Raw genomic sequence first — 15,713 nt, 5'->3', positions numbered from 1 at the left:
AGAGTACTGATGGAGAAATATAGAGAAGGTCATAAGGAGCTTCACTCTTTATTTATGGATGAGCGAAAGCGGAAATTTTTTCCAAAAGCGGAAAGGTTTTTCCAAAGAAAAACCTTGGACCACTTCATTGATTGTGATTGTGATGATCGTGTTTTTCTATTATGTGAAATGTTTGAGTGATTCTAATTGGCCGACATGAAAAACAAAACGTGAGAAACAACCCAGACTTAAAGCACAGTTCAAGACTGTGAGGACAGAAGGCATAAATTATAAATTCAGAGACTGTAGCTACAGAAAGAAGAAAGCTGATTGACGTTTAGAGGTTTTTATGTTGTATTGGAATCAAACTTTGTTTTCTTGGTGTCATGGTCATGAGTCTGAGGACTCAGTGTTTTGTGTTTCTTTATATTATTCTATGTTCTCGTTTATTCTGTTTTGTCTTTTGTTTAGGTTTGCTATGTGTTAGTGTTTTTGTTTCATGCCCGCCTGTGTTCCCTCTGTCTGTCCATGGTGTCACTGTTTCTGCTCATGAGTCTGGCTGTCAAGTTCAGTGTCCTGTCTGGTTCTCTGTGTCTGTTTGTTTCCTGTTTTATTCTGAAAGTTCATGTCTCATGTCAGTGTGTTCAGTTTTACCTCTCCCCTGTCTCGTTAGCCTAATTTCTCCCAGCTGTGTCTCCCTCCTGTTGCCCATTCCCTGATTACTCCCCTGTGTATTTAAGCCCTGTGTTTTCCTGTGCTCTCTGACACGTCGTCTGCTTTACTCTGTGTAACCCGGTGTTCTTTCTGTGTCTCTCTGCCATCTTTTTTTGTGCGTTTTGCTCCTCCTTCCGTATGTGTTTTGGTTTAAGTTTAGGTCTTTAGTTTTCCCCAGTTTAGGTTTGTTTACTCCCCGCTCTGCTCTTCCTGTTTTCGTCACCTTATGACTTCTGTAAATAAACACTCACTCGCACCCCAGCCAGTACCTGCATTTTGGATCCTTTTCTCAATACACCACACAACTGCTCCCCAGCCGTGACACTTGGAACCTTTAGATGCCACAGCTATAAATTCTAATGTGGTTTAAAGGTAACATAAAAAAGAAGCCTTTGTGATCAGAGGCTCTTTAGCTCCCACTAGTATTATTTCAGATTTGTCTTGTTTACATGTATGATAAGAGAGACATCTGAAAGTCAGATTCTGGCTTTAGCTTGTTTTGTCCACATGTGCAGTGAGTGTATTTAAGCTTAAAATAAAGACTGAATGCAGTGACTTCCAAATCTCACAAATCCATATTTTTATTCACAAAAGAACACAACAAAATACATCAAATGTTTGACCTGAGATGAAAAATATTCGCTCAGTTTGGCTTTTTATGGCAGCAGCAGCACATCTCAAAAAGGCTGCAAGAGGGACACAAGAGGCTGGAAAAGCAAGAGGGACTAAAAATAAACAGCTGGAGGAATTTTTTCGTCACTAATTACAGCAACAGGTCAACAACATGACTGGAGTAAAAAAACATTTCTCAAGTAAAGGTTCAAAAAACAAAACAAAAAAAGAAGAAGAAAAAAACAAACAAACCCCCACATCTAAAAGTTGTGGAACAGTTTCAGAATAACTATCAATGTAAAACTGAAGACTTTGACACTCTAAACATCAACACCACCTATCATCAAAAGATTCAGAGGATCTGGAGAATTAATAATGGATCGCTCTGATCATGACAAATAAGACCCATCCTTCTCTTTTTTGTTGTTGTTCTGTTTTTATTTACATTTTATAAAGTGATCCAATTGTAAATATGCACATGCTGACATATTTGCAATAGCAATGTACCACCTACCATTTTCACTTAAACAATAAAAAGTTATATGTAACAAGATCAAACATCAGTAAAAAAGATACAACGATGCCAGAAAAGATTATTGCACATTAGTGTTATTGCACATGTGTGGATGTGTGTGTTTGATCAGTTAAAGTCTTTGTTGTGGAGTCTGACATCAGTGGGGAGGAAAGACCTGCGAAATCTCTCCGTCCCACACCGTGGGTGCCGCAGTCTCCCACTGAAGGAGCTGCTCAGTGCTGTCACAGTCTCATGCACGGGGTGGGAGATGTTGTCCAGCAGGGATGACAGCTTAGCCACCATTCTCCTGTCACTCACCACCTCCACTGGGTCCAGAGAGCATCCTAGAACAGAGCTGGCCCTGCGGATCAGCCTGTTCAGTCTCTTCCTGTCCCCAGCAGAGATGCTGCCACCCCAGCAGACCACACCATAAAAGATGGCTGAGGCCACCACAGAGTCATAGAAGGTCTTCAGGAGTGGGCCCTCCACTCCAAACGACCTGAGTCTCTGCAGCAGGTACAGTCTGCTCTGCCCTTTCCTGTAGAGGGCGTCTGAGTTATGAGTCCAGTCCAGTTTGTTGTTCAGATGAACACCAAGGTACCTGTAGCTGTCCACAGCCTCAATGTCCATACCTTGGATGTTCAGTGGTTGCAGTGGAGGATGTTTGTGCCTGCGGAAGTCTACCACCAGCTCCTTTGTTTTACTGGCATTGATCTGGAGGTAGTTCAGCTGGCACCAGTCCACAAAGTCCTGAGTCAGTCCTCTGTACTCCTTGTCGTCCCCATCAGTGATGAGGCCGACTATAGCAGAGTCATCAGAGAACTTCTGCAGGAAGCACTGGGTGGAGTTGTGGGAGAAGTCTGCAGTGTAGATGGTGAAGAGGAACGGAGCCAGAACCGTTCCCTGTGGGGCCCCCGTACTGCAGACGACCCTGTCCGACACACAGCCCTGAGTCCTCACATACTGTGGTCGGTCGGTGAGGTAGTCCAAAATCCAGGTAGTGAGGTGATGGTCCACTCCTGAGTTCTCCAGCTTGACCTTCAGAACCGAGGGAAGAATAGTGTTGAAGGCACTGGAGAAATCAAAGAACATGATTCTCACAGTGCTCCCAGCGGTCTCCAGGTGAGCGAGGGAGCAATGTAGGAGGTGAATGACGGCATCATCCGCTCCAATGCCAGGCTGGTAGGCAAACTGAAGTGGGTCCAGTGATGAGCTCACAAGGCGCCGAAGCTGAGCCAGGACCAGCCGCTCCAGGGTCTTCATCAGGTGGGATGTCAGAGCCACCGGCCTGTAGCTGTTGAGGTCCTTGGGGCGTGAAGTCTTTGGCACTGGTACAACACAGGAGGTTTTTCGCTACAGTTCAGGTTGTTTGGCCTCGATGTTCTTCCTGAGACGCTGAGGTAGAACGGGGCATCAACCGCCTGACTGTCGGGAACAAATTCCCGATGCACCACCCCGTGAATGTCAAAGAAGACGATGAGCTTGACCTTGATCTTGCTCCTTGTCGGATTCACCTTCCTTGCCTTTCCAGGCTTGCAGCGATACACTCAGCTTTCATCGCCAGTTATGATCCGGGACATGAACGTTGGGTCATCTCGCGTCTGTTGACAGAGATCCTCGCAGGTTTGTAAACGATATTGCTTCAGCTCAGGAGTCAGTAGCCTGGGCACAAACTTGTTAGCCACTTGGTGCAGGTTCAAAGTGGACGTCAGGATCACCTGTACTGTTCCGAATGACACGTTGAGAATGGCAGAAATCTCCCTCATGGAGATCCCTAAATCCTGGTGCACAAGTCGATTGATTTCTCGGATGTGCTTGAGAGTTGTGCTCGTGCTGGGTCGCCCTGACCTCATTTCATCATCGACGGATGTTCTGCTATTTTTGAAACGCAAATACCCATCATTGCATCTTGATCGGCTCATTGCTTTGCTGCCGTAAACTTCCTGAAGCATTTGGAAGGTTTTCTTCACAGATATCCTGGTTTTCACGCAGAATTAGATTTTTTCTCTCTGTTCAAATTTGAGGCGTTGCAATGCATTGCGGGACGCAACACAGAATATTGGCTTTGGAAAGGTTCACGGAGCTGTTGCACGTGTGTCATCCTCCTGCAGTCCATCCTGGCCAATGCAGCATTCCTGCTCTTCATCCTGGAAGATTCCGAGTCCTGCTGATTCACACTCGGGTTCCATTCATTGGAAACCTGATATTTAATATCAAACAGATGATGGACACCTGCAAGGTACACACAGATGGATAAGCATATTTTAAAAAAGCCAAAATGCTGGGTGTATGGGGACACTGGTTTCCAGTATCCTGCAGAATGGACTCTAACCTAAAGTCCATCTCACAGAGTTACATCATCCAATCTAATCACAGCCAACTAAATTAAAACTGGGTATAAGTTAAAATGAAGAGAAACTAAAATAAAACAAATCAAATTAGTGAGGTGACTGCATTCAATGGATTTCATCACTGGTTCTTAAATCTAGCCCTAAAAAATACCCTCCATATTTTAATAATAACATTACTGAAGTGAAACTAACAAAGCCACAACAGAAGCAGACAAAATATAAAACCTGATTCCTCACAGAGAAAAAATGTCGGTGCAGTTTCATAGTTCAATTTTATTTTATTTTTTTACCTGAGCTGCTGGTCTGAGGCTCCTCCTCGTCCTTATATTCGTTTTTAACACGATGAAACAGTGAGTGCACTGTCTCTTCATTTTCTCTCGTCACCGCAGCAGCAGCGAGCGGGAAATCAGTGATGTCAGTTTCCTCCTCCTCTTCCTTCTTTATGCTGAGGAGCTGTGGGACTTGCTGCTCCATATCAGGGCTCCACTCATCTGGTTCTTCTTTGATTGGTAACAGCTGCTGAATATCTGAAAGGTACAAACATCACAAATGTATGAGCAACAATGCAATGAGAAAAAAAATTAAATTCTTCTGTGTGGCCCTGAAACACAATCAAAGTTTCTTTACTCATTAGGAAAATGAGTTATCACCGTTAGTTATCGTTATCGTACACTGACTTGAGCTTCAAGCTGGACGTTTCTGTCATTAGCAAAGCTGCCTGCATGATGTTTCTTTGGTAAACATCAAGATACAGGACAAGATCACGTGTATGCTGATGGTTTTGCATCATTTCATCTCAGCAACTATTAAAAATGTTTCTACTTTGTTTTAAAAAGAAGCCTTCAGAAAAATATAAATGTTAAGGTAATTTCAGAACTTGATAAGTTTTTTGGAAGAAATTAGGTTAGATGATGATAGATGATGATGAAAGTAGTGATAGAATTAAAAGAATCACTTTGTACATTTGTAATAAGAATGACATATGTTTAGGGAACATCTAAGTTCTAAAAAGCAGGCAGCCAGGACTTACCCAAGGTTGAAGACATTTTTCCTCTCGCCCTGTGGTTCTGACTGACTTCTCAGGTTTTTCACCTCTCCTGATGCCTCAGAGAGTTGTTGACCCACCCATTCACCCTTTTGGTCAAGGTGTGAAATGCTTTAAGCCAGTGGTGTCAAACTCCAGGCCTCGAGGGCCGGTGTCCTGCAAGTTTTAGATCTCACCCTGGATCAGCACACCTGAAACAAATGATTAGCTCATTACCAGGCCTCTGGAGAACTTCAAGACATGTTGAGGAGGTAATTTAGCCATTTAAATCAGCTGTGATGGATCAAAGACATATCTAAAACCTGCAGGACACCGGGCCTCGAGGCCTGGAGTTGGACACCTGTGCTCTAAGCCGTCTGCGATGCCCTGCAGGTATCTGATAAGAGGGGCAGGGTCCAGCTTCCTGGATCAATAACAGTTCTGATCGTCTCCTTATTTACAATAAATCTGTAGCTAAATTCTGCTGCTATCCAGCATCAACAATATTTCTGTGCAGTAATGTTAACACTGCGATTAATCTGCTCATGATTACCGTTGGAAATTCTTTATATCTCAACAGATTCAACCATATATGTAACATTTGCAAACAATAAACAAACATTTACCACAATTACACAAAAACATTATACATCAGACTATCTACTTTTAACAACACAAAGAGTAAGACCTGTTGAAATCATCGTTATCAAACCTTCCAGTAACGTCAGGATAGCAGAGGTGTGTCTCGGAGCAACATTTCTCACAAAATAAAACATATGTAATAAGACCAGCTACCTCTTTACACTACAGGTGGAATCACGGCTTTCACCATGTGACAGCGCCACCCACAGAATCAGATCAACTGCCTGGATTCACGGAATTCACCAAATTTCCTCCACCGAGATGTGGAAAAAGACCATTAACAAAGAACAGAAAATTTCAGTATTTTAGTTTAGTTTGTACATATTTGTGTTCATATATGTTCATATACATATATGTTACATACATGTTCCATTAGAGAAGGAAGGACCCAAATCACAAATAATCAAAAATATGCACATCAAACTCCAGAATTTTGTTCTATTTGGATCGGACAATCTACTGATAGTTTTGTTTTTGGTGTAAGTATTCTAAAACTCAACTATATACTATTCAGGAATTGATATTATTTGTCTTTTGCATTGTGAAGATTTTTATCTTCAGTCAGTTTTTCAGGAATAAATCTGAGCAGAAACTGTAGACCTGTACACTTCACGCTATACTCTGTGCCACCAGTAAACACTGTCCTGATGAGTTTATGAGCTCAAATAACAGCTTAAAGTCTTATTAAATATATATATAAATATATAAAGAAGTTGACTTAGCATCCTCATTAGAATCAAAAAGCAGGATCCAATGGTTTTGGGTGGTCACTTGTCATGTGTGGTTTCAAAACACGTCACAGATCACTATGTGGCATCACTTTAGCTTTCTGCATGTATAATATACAGCCTATGCTCAAATACTGACCTTTGTCCTCAGAGGCCAGAAAGAGGGAGGCAGAGTCGCCGATGAGCTCCTAGCCTGTTGTAACATAAAAGGCCTCATTCAGGAACCTCTTTTTCACATCAGTCTTTTGTTTTTAACTCGGGCCACAGTCTGCGTCAACATTTATCACACAGTTTAATTTTTATGCCATCTGCACTCCGGAGGAAGAGCTCAGGAAAGGTTTGCCTTTTTAGGTGTCCTTCTCAGACACTTGTTGGAGTTTCTTCCAGCTGTTGTTGTTTAGTTGTGCGGGCTTCTCTCTCAGAGAAACTCCACCACTTTCTCCCATGCACCGTGAGATATTTGTTCTTCTCTATAAACATAGAACTGGGTGCATGACATTATGCAAGAGTGGACACAAGTGTGAGGATTTTGAATAAAACTGATTCAATAACACAAACGCAGAGTTAAGAATAAATATTCTGGTCATAAATACCTGCCCATATTAGTGAACGAGACCCACTGTCTTCTTTTCTACTTCTTGTTCTAACTAAATCGGTATTTTTTTTAAAAGGCTCCTCAGGGAATAGAATAGAATAGAATAGAATAATCCTTTAATTGTCCCACAAGGGGAAATTTGGTTGTAACAGCAGCAAAAAGACACATATACAAACAAACAGTACACAGGACACAGAACAGAAACATACACAATTTTTCTTAAATATTTACATTAAGGACAATGGTTACTATATACAGAGTATTGTACAGTTATTAAATTAAATAAAAATAACTACAGATAAGAGGCAAACCAGGTTGTAGTGCAACTTGGTTAATTAACTTATTGCAGTTACAGTGCTGATGTAAACATCTATGTTTGTTGGGAGCAGTTCTGATTGTACAGTCTGACAGCTGCAGGGAGGAAGGACCTGCAGAAACGCTCCTTCATGCATCTAGGATGCAGCAGTCTGTCACTGAAGGAGCTCTGCAGTTCAGCAACATTTACATGCATGGGGTGGGAGACTCTGTCCATCAGAGATGTTATTTTGGCCAGAGTCCTTCTGTCTCCCACCACCTGCACTGGGTCCAGGGTGCATCCCAGAACAGAGCTGGCCTTCCTGATGAGTTTATCCAACCTCTTCCTTTCAGCTGCCGATAAACCGCTGCTCCAACATACCACACTGTAAAAAATGACAGATGCCACCACAGAGTCATAGGTCTTTAAAAGCGCTCCCTGTACTCCAAATGACCTCAGCCGCCTCAGCAGGTAGAGTCTGCTCTGACCCTTCCTGTAAAGAGCATCAGTGTTGTGGCTCCAGTCCAGTTTATTATTCAGGTGAACACCCAGGTACCTATAAGAGTCCACTATCTCAATGTCCCCTCCCTGGATGTTCACCGGTGTCAGTGTGGTGGGTCTGCGTCTCCGGAAGTCCACCACCAACTCCTTGGTTTTCCCGGCGTTGATCAGCAGCTGGTTCTGCTGACACCAGTCCACAAAGTCCAGAGTCCACTGTCTGTACTCTGAGTCGTCCTCACCTGTGATGAGGCCGACTATGGCAGAGTCGTCAGAGAACTTCTGTAGGTGGCAGCGTGGGGACTTGATGGAGAAGTCTGCAGTGTAGAGGGTGAAGAGGAACGGTGCCAACACAGTTCCCTGTGGGGCCCCCGTACTGCAGACCAGCGTGTCAGAGACAGCCCTGTGACCTCACATACTGTGGACGTTCTGTGAGGTAGTCCAGTATCCACTGGGACATGTGGTGGTCCACTCCCGATAGCTCCAGCTTGTCCCTCAGAAGTCGTGGCTGGATGGTGTTGAAAGCACTGGAGAAATCAAAGAACATAATTCTCACAGTGCTTCCAGGCTTCTCCAGGTGAGTCAGAGCTCAGTGCAGGAATGAAACTCTTGTTATAAAAAATATCATTTGTCATGTTAGGAAAAGTCAGCTCCTATTGGTTTGTAAAGATAACAAAGTAAAGCTCGAAAAGTTTCCTGTTATGACAAGGAAGTGATGAAAATTCATCATGATGACTTATGTAAGAGAAACTAAGAGGAATATTCGGGGACTCCAGCACGGATCCTTGGAGTTCAGGAACAGTTAAAATGTGAGAAAAGCAAAAATGTTACACAAATTTCAAAGCCTGGTGTTCTTATTTAGACTGGCCGAGACTAAGAAGGTCAGCGGTTTCTGTCGATGCACCATTTGTAGTGAATATTTGCACAAATGTTGGGAAAATATAGGAAAATATAAATATAGGAAAAAAATACTTGGATAAATTATTAGTGTTTTTCAGGGGCATCATGATTATTAATAAAGAGGCTTTTTTTTAAAAAATAATTTTATTCCCTTTTTTGAAAACGTCATCAAACATGTACAGAAAAAAAACCACTTAAAAATATCCCATGGAGAACATACAGTACACAGTGATACTACGGAAACCTGCAGTAACCTCTTTGTGGCGACAGATGGTGTTAGTAGGATATAAAAGGTCTGTGAGGATGGAAAAGAGGAAAGATGAGAGCTAATATGAGCCGTACAATGACAGGGGTGAAGCATCAGATCCCAGAGTGACGAACCTACGAAGGTGTGTCAGCGCTATAAAAATGGAAGAATAATAATTACAAATTCTAGGTGTGGCCCCAGACACACCCTAACATATTTGTTCTTTTTTTAAGTGTCCATGATTGGCTGAAAAACACTGAGAGCCAGCTCGAGATCGCGTGAGCGGTTAAGATGGTGCGTTGAATGGTAGCTCAGTCAACTGAGAGGTCAAGGGTCGACCTCCTCGGGGATGATGGTGAGGATGACATCCTCGTTGCCTCGCCTCACCACCATTCGAAGCGTTTCGTCCCGCTTTATGGCAGCGCTGACGTCGCTGGCAGAGGGGATTCATTCGCCGTTGATGCTGATGATGACATCACTCTCCTTCAGGCCGGCTTTTACAAAAAATGAAAAGAAAAGACGAGTTATTCTGGACTACCAAGAATAAAAAGGTATTCCTGACACACACCTCCTTATTCCAGGGAGAGGATGAACTGAAGTGCTGCACAAGATCCAGTGTAATACAAAGAAGGATTATTTTGTACTGCAAATCACACAAAGCTGCTGTAGTAGAGTCCAAGAATAAAAATGTATAGATGGAAATGACACTGAAAGCGTGTATCTGTGTTTCTGCTCTCATAGAGGTTATTAGCTGTGGTAGTGACTGAAAATATGAGACTGACATAAGTAGTGGAAATGAGCTTCCTCTAAATCAGGGGTGGGCAATTCCAGGCCCCGAGGGCCGGTGTCCCTGCAGGTTTTAGATCTCACCTTGGGTCAACACACCTGAATCACATGATTAGTTCGTTACCAGGCCTCTGGAGAACATCAGGACATGTTTAGGAGATAATTTAGCCATTTAAATCAGCTGTGTTGGTTCAAGGACACATGTAAAACCTGCAGGGACACCGGCCCTCGGTGCCCACCCCTGCTCTAAATCCTCTAAAGGGGTCTGAAGTCAGCCTAGAGAAAAGGTGGGGAGCTCACTAATTTGCGAGGAGCTGACAGTAGAGCACCTAGTCCTCCACACCAAAAGGAGGCTAGTTGTGGTGGTTCGGACACACGACATGCCTGCAAAGTGACATGTTTTAGCCATGTACAGCTGGGACGAGGCCCAAGGACAGAGTCTTCAGAGATTATATCTCTTAGCTGGCAATACTGGGAATACTTTACTGCCCCCCTGAAAATGTGGGACGTCAGGCATCTTTGGTTAGACTGAGAAGCACCAGGAAATACAAAAAAGTAAAGACAAAGAAGTGATTACTTTTTGGTAAAACACATTTAGGACAGAGTGCTTCCCAGCTGTTCAGTGAAACGAACCCAAAGCCACCTCTTATAGTCCTTTAACACAGAGGCTCTACTTTCAGAGCTGAAGCGATGCCAAAGACAAACCCAGATCTGCGCAGCTATGACTGAAGCAGTTTCTCCTCCCTGCCAGAGCGAGCTGGACGCTCTGGGTGGGAAACACTCGTTTTTCTGTTTTTGCTGCCAGCTTCCAGGATGTTTCCAAAAGCAAAACAGCAGCTTTAAAATCAGAGGTGAACTTTCCATACCCCGCAGCTCCTCCTGAGTGCCATCTATGTTCTGCATAAACCAAGCAGACAACAAGAAAACAAACTCTGCCTGCTGTTTCCTCAGGTGGGCCGCTGCGGTTTGCTTTCAACACGCTTGAGTAGCAAAAACCGCTCCACAGACAGAGTATAGTCTGCAGAAGCATGTTTGTAACCACCCAGCGTGCACTCTTGTACCTGCTTTAACATACGAGAACCCCGCCAATGCCAAATGTGCCACTTGTGCCTTGGAAATAAAAAAACTCTCTGGATAGAGAACTGTCCTGTCCATATCCTGAACTCTTATACCCCGATGTGAACTTAGTAGACAGTGAACACTAAAATAAAATGGAAATAAGAGGATGAAATGAAACACTCACGCCTCAGCTGGAGTTCTGCTGATGACTTCAATGACATACGCCCCAGAAGTGACATCTGGGAAGTCTGACTGGCGCTCCTACAGCTCTTTAGCCGGCCTGAGAAAAGAGGAGAAAACCAGTGAGAACATGAGCTTCTGCACCGAAGGTTTTCAGCACGTCATTCTGATGCATTCTGGGCTCTAAAACTTCACTCAGATTAGAAGTGACAGGGCAAACTCTGAGAAGCTGCATCTTCAACAAAGCTGATGGCGATGAACTATGACCTGCATCACGCAGTCACTGTGTTCACCACCATTCTGGAGCAAAATGTCTGAAATGACAGGCCCAGATTTAAATGTCTGTGGTGCCTGAACCACGCTGACTGTCAGCATAATTAAGGCCTGTCAGAAAGCAAGAGTATTTTATTCTGAAGTGCCCAAGGCTCCGTCAAGTATTCTGTGGTTTGTAAGCACAAATAAAAGTGATTAACTGCCCCAAATATGATGAAGACGCTGCAATATGACACATGCAGCATTTTTCTCATTATGCTGATCAGGACATTTGGTGTCTCCAGCAGGTTAAATGGTGCTCCAAATCAGCAGAAATGTTGTGTAGCCTTTTATCTTCTCAGTCATAATAACATTTGTGTTGCCAGTCCTGATTCACAGCAGTCAGAATGATTTGAGAGTAGGCATCTGTGCTTCACACTGCATTATCACTAAAACAGCATATTCCACACTGGAGCCATATTGAGAGCATTAATCCCTCTGAAAATGTCTTTCACAAGAAATGGTGTCAAACCTGGGAGGTGTTTTCTAATTGTTGTGTGTTCAGAGCTGTTACTTCACACCAAGTCCTTTTAATACTTAAAATCAGTATGGTTGTATTTGAGTTTATGGGTAATTATGAGTTTTGATTCTTCTTTTCATTCTTTTTGAGTGATCCTTTGGGGGTTTGGGGCCTTGTTCTGATTGGATTATATCCCAGTGAGTCACTGATTCCTTGATTGTTTCCCCTGATGTTACTGACCTCCTGCTCTCACCTGGGTGCCGTTTATTAGCTGCACTTTGCTAGCACTCCTTTTTGCCTTCAGAACCGCTCTTTGTGCCAAAGCTTCATCAAGGTGCTGAAAACATTACTCAGAGATTTTGGTCCCTATTGACATGACAGCATCATTTAGCTACTGCAGCTGCACATCCATGATGTGAATCTTGCGTTCCACCAAATCATGAGGATCTACTACAGGATTAAGTTTAGGTGGCTGTGGTGGCCGTTCGAGTCTTTGTGACAAGGTGCTTTCTCCTGCTGGAAGCAACCATCAGAAGATGGTACACTGTGGTAACACAGGGATGGACATCGTCCGTTTTTCAGACCATTCTCTGTAAACATGGAGATGGTTGTGACGATCCGAACTATTCAGACCATCATCCACGCCATGATCAAGGTCTCTGAAATCACCTTTCTTCCCCATTGTAATGCTCAGTTTGAGCAGGACATATTGACCATGTGCAAACACCTAAATGCACTGAGCTGCTGTTACGCGATTGGCTGACTATATATTTGCATTAAGGAGTTAAGCAGGTGTCCCCAACAAAGTGGCCCTGTATCCCTTCCCTTTCTCAAAGCTTCTGTTACACTCTCAAGTGTGCTGGTTGGATTTTTGCACTCAGCCTTTTATGACTATTGATAAATTTCAGCTTTTGTGTTTTTTTCTGGCTGTTTTATTTAAGGAAGCTCCAACATGTAAGGACTGATATACATCAGCCAATCGTGTCCCAATGTGCAGCAGCAGCATGTTTTCACTTGCAGCAGGCTTGAAAGTGCATTACCACACGATAGGTTTGACATGAATAAAGCTGACTGATGATCACTCGAGGAGGTTACCTATTATCTTGGCTTCTTGCGCAGTGTTGTGAAATGTAGAAAAATTGGTACTTGGATGGAGGGTGAAACTTGAAAAGCGTAAATGTGATGGCAGTTCATTTTAAAAGTACCGGAGGGCATGTTTAAAATTATTATCACCCTGTCGATATGATCACCGCCCTGATTATGTATGAAAGTCAGGATTGAGAAACATCCATTTTAGGGATCCAGGGAGCTTCAACAACACACTGAGTCAGGATTTAGATTTTCCAGGCTGCTCTCACAGAAATCGACACATTAAATAATCTTACTATTTAATCCTGTTTAAATGCAGTTTAGATGATTTTTCTGTGGATGTCAGAAGTAGAGGTGAGGGAAGCTGGGACGTACAATGAAGTGAGACTCATCATTCTGACGCCGATGTATTTCTTCTTCTGTGGTGTTTTACCTGCAGAACATAACAAAAATACCCATGATGTCCATGTCATGGTCAACATCATCATCCTCTTTTATCACGTTTATCTAGTTTTAAAATCAATGAGTCTACAGTGAAGTGTGAAATGTTTAACAGGCAGCTTTGAAATCTGTCTTTGAGTTTTAGCTACAGCACAGTAACTTAACGTAGCCATGCAAACATCTCAGAGTTTCAGGTACAGGTACGAGTACTGCAGGTGGATGTGGCACATATAGCCTGGAGCTTGTTTACTCTGGTCAGAATCAGTTCATGAGTGTGTAAATGTGTGGCTTTTTCTCTTGATTTGGTTTCATTTCAAAGAGAAAAACTAGAAGCAACCGAAAAATGCATCACTGAAAACCACCATCAGTCTTCTTATTGGCTAAATCAGTCTGGGGTGAGAGAAATAAAGGTGCTGTGTTTTGGGTTAGCTCAAATCTGCTGCGTACATCTGACAGTTTGGTCAGATCACGGTCTGCCATGAGCGAACCACTCTGGAGTTTAGTTTAGTTGAAAGGGTCTCAGTGCAGTTGTTTTGGTCTGCACCCGAGCATGATTACCGAAAAAAACGAACTTCATCAAGAGGGAAAATAAACCCGAGATTTATTTAACCGGGCGAAGCAGCTAAAATCCACAGATACCCACATGAAACTTTTTGGGCTGGAAAAACAGATTTTAAGCTTTATTTCAAAACTGTACTCAAGTCAATTTCAGATCCAGTTGAGGTATTTCAATCTAAAGAGACAAAATCTGGGTTTTGTTTGTAATTTAAAAGCTAAATTGCAAAAAATTTGTCTCTTAGAGTGATAACAATAAGTGTTGATGCTCTCTCAGCATTTACTGGAGAAAACTTTCAGGGCTCTCATCTCCACCTGAGATAGGTGGGCGTCAAAATAAGTTATAACATATGAAAGGTCTCCTTTTTACCCACATTTAATCCCAGGCTCATCCTCTAGCTGTGGTTCCCGATACTCTCCTTTTTATTTTCTCTTCCCTCTCGCCTCTTAAATACTGAGCCTGGTTCTACTTTCTTCCTGTTAAAAGGGAGTTTGTCCTTCCCACTGTCAGCTAATGCTTGCTCGTGGGGGCGTGTTGTGCGTGCTTGTGCATTGTAATGAAAATTCTTCACGGACAAGCTTGAGCAGCCACAAAAAACACGCAGGCACATGGACGTCCACACGCTCTCACCAAATGATGACGGAACTTTAACCACGGCTTTAACCTCTTTGAGGCGACTGCTGTGATTTGATGCCATTTAAATAAACTTCAATTTAGAAGTAATGAATGATTACTGCAGCTGATAACTGAGAGAAACCTTAACCCTTATATCACATGACAAAACAACTTTAGTTCATAAAGAAGTGTTTCCTTGTAAATCTGAGCTGAAAATGTAGTTTTAAAAAATCTGATTTCAGGTGTGAACGTTTATTTTGATTTCATAAGGAATGACCTCAATATTCCTAATATTCTGACTTAATGTTACTGCATGTTCACAGCAGTTAGGAATTTCTCTTCATCTGCGTTGAGCTTTCATTGCTTTTTAAACTGCACGGGTCTTTCTCTATAACTTAAAGAGACATTTGTCTACTTTTTGTAAATTATGAGGGGAAATGGCTGGATCCATTTTTTAAACGCACAGCTTTGTGTGAGTGTTCGAGCATGTGAGACTTGTTGTCTTGCTCTCTTTGGCCTCGTCTGCTCCGTCTCTCTGACATCAGCTCTGTGATAACACTGCTACAAACCTTTAGCTTGTCTGTCGCGTGACAGGAACTGTCTGATCTTGTCCGAGGGGATGGCAAAGGAGATTCCTGCTGTGACCTTCAGAGTGTTGATGCCGATCACCTCCCCATCCTGCAGCACACACACAGGAACAAACTTTAATTTGCCAGCGTTTCTCAGTAAAAGCCAGAGTCCCACATGAAGCTTGTGAAACAGTCAATCTGACGCCTCTTTTTTTCTGTGGCTGACTGAAAACAAGCTTCTAATCAGAGTCAGCTGTGGACCGGGACCCTGCGCCAAGCGTTACCTAAACTCCTTATTTACCTTTCCTAATAAGGACTTCATGCTTCTTGGTCTTTATTTATATCAGGTTATGTATTTCTCCATTTTGCAACACGTGGATGTGTTCCAAGTAAATGCAGAGCTCTGTTTCTGCTTCACAGATATCATTCTTAATTAAAATTATACGGATACAGCTCATCTCATTTTTTCTCCTTCACTTACCAGATTGACTAGTGGTCCTCCAGAGTTGCCGTACTGCAAGAAAACAAGCAAGCAAACGGTTAACAT

The 15,713-nt window shown here is 42.8% G+C and overlaps 1 protein-coding gene across 1 annotated transcript; it reads right to left on the bottom strand.

The window, feature by feature from the left end:
- Nucleotides 1–13,281: 13,281 nt before the first annotated feature.
- On the bottom strand, nucleotides 13,282–15,713 carry LOC134633011 (serine protease HTRA1B-like). Its single transcript, XM_063481877.1, has 3 exons — nucleotides 15,648–15,713; nucleotides 15,167–15,275; nucleotides 13,282–13,418 (listed from the first exon to the last, which is right to left on the bottom strand). The coding sequence occupies exons 1-3, from the start codon at nucleotides 15,711–15,713 to the stop codon at nucleotides 13,306–13,308; spliced, it is 288 nt and encodes a 95-aa protein (XP_063337947.1). The 3' UTR covers nucleotides 13,282–13,305.

This window comes from Pelmatolapia mariae, linkage group LG8 (genome assembly GCF_036321145.2).
Source record: "Pelmatolapia mariae isolate MD_Pm_ZW linkage group LG8, Pm_UMD_F_2, whole genome shotgun sequence".
Taxonomy (NCBI): Eukaryota; Metazoa; Chordata; class Actinopteri; order Cichliformes; family Cichlidae; genus Pelmatolapia; species Pelmatolapia mariae.
This window is presented reverse-complemented; position numbering and strand designations above follow the sequence as displayed.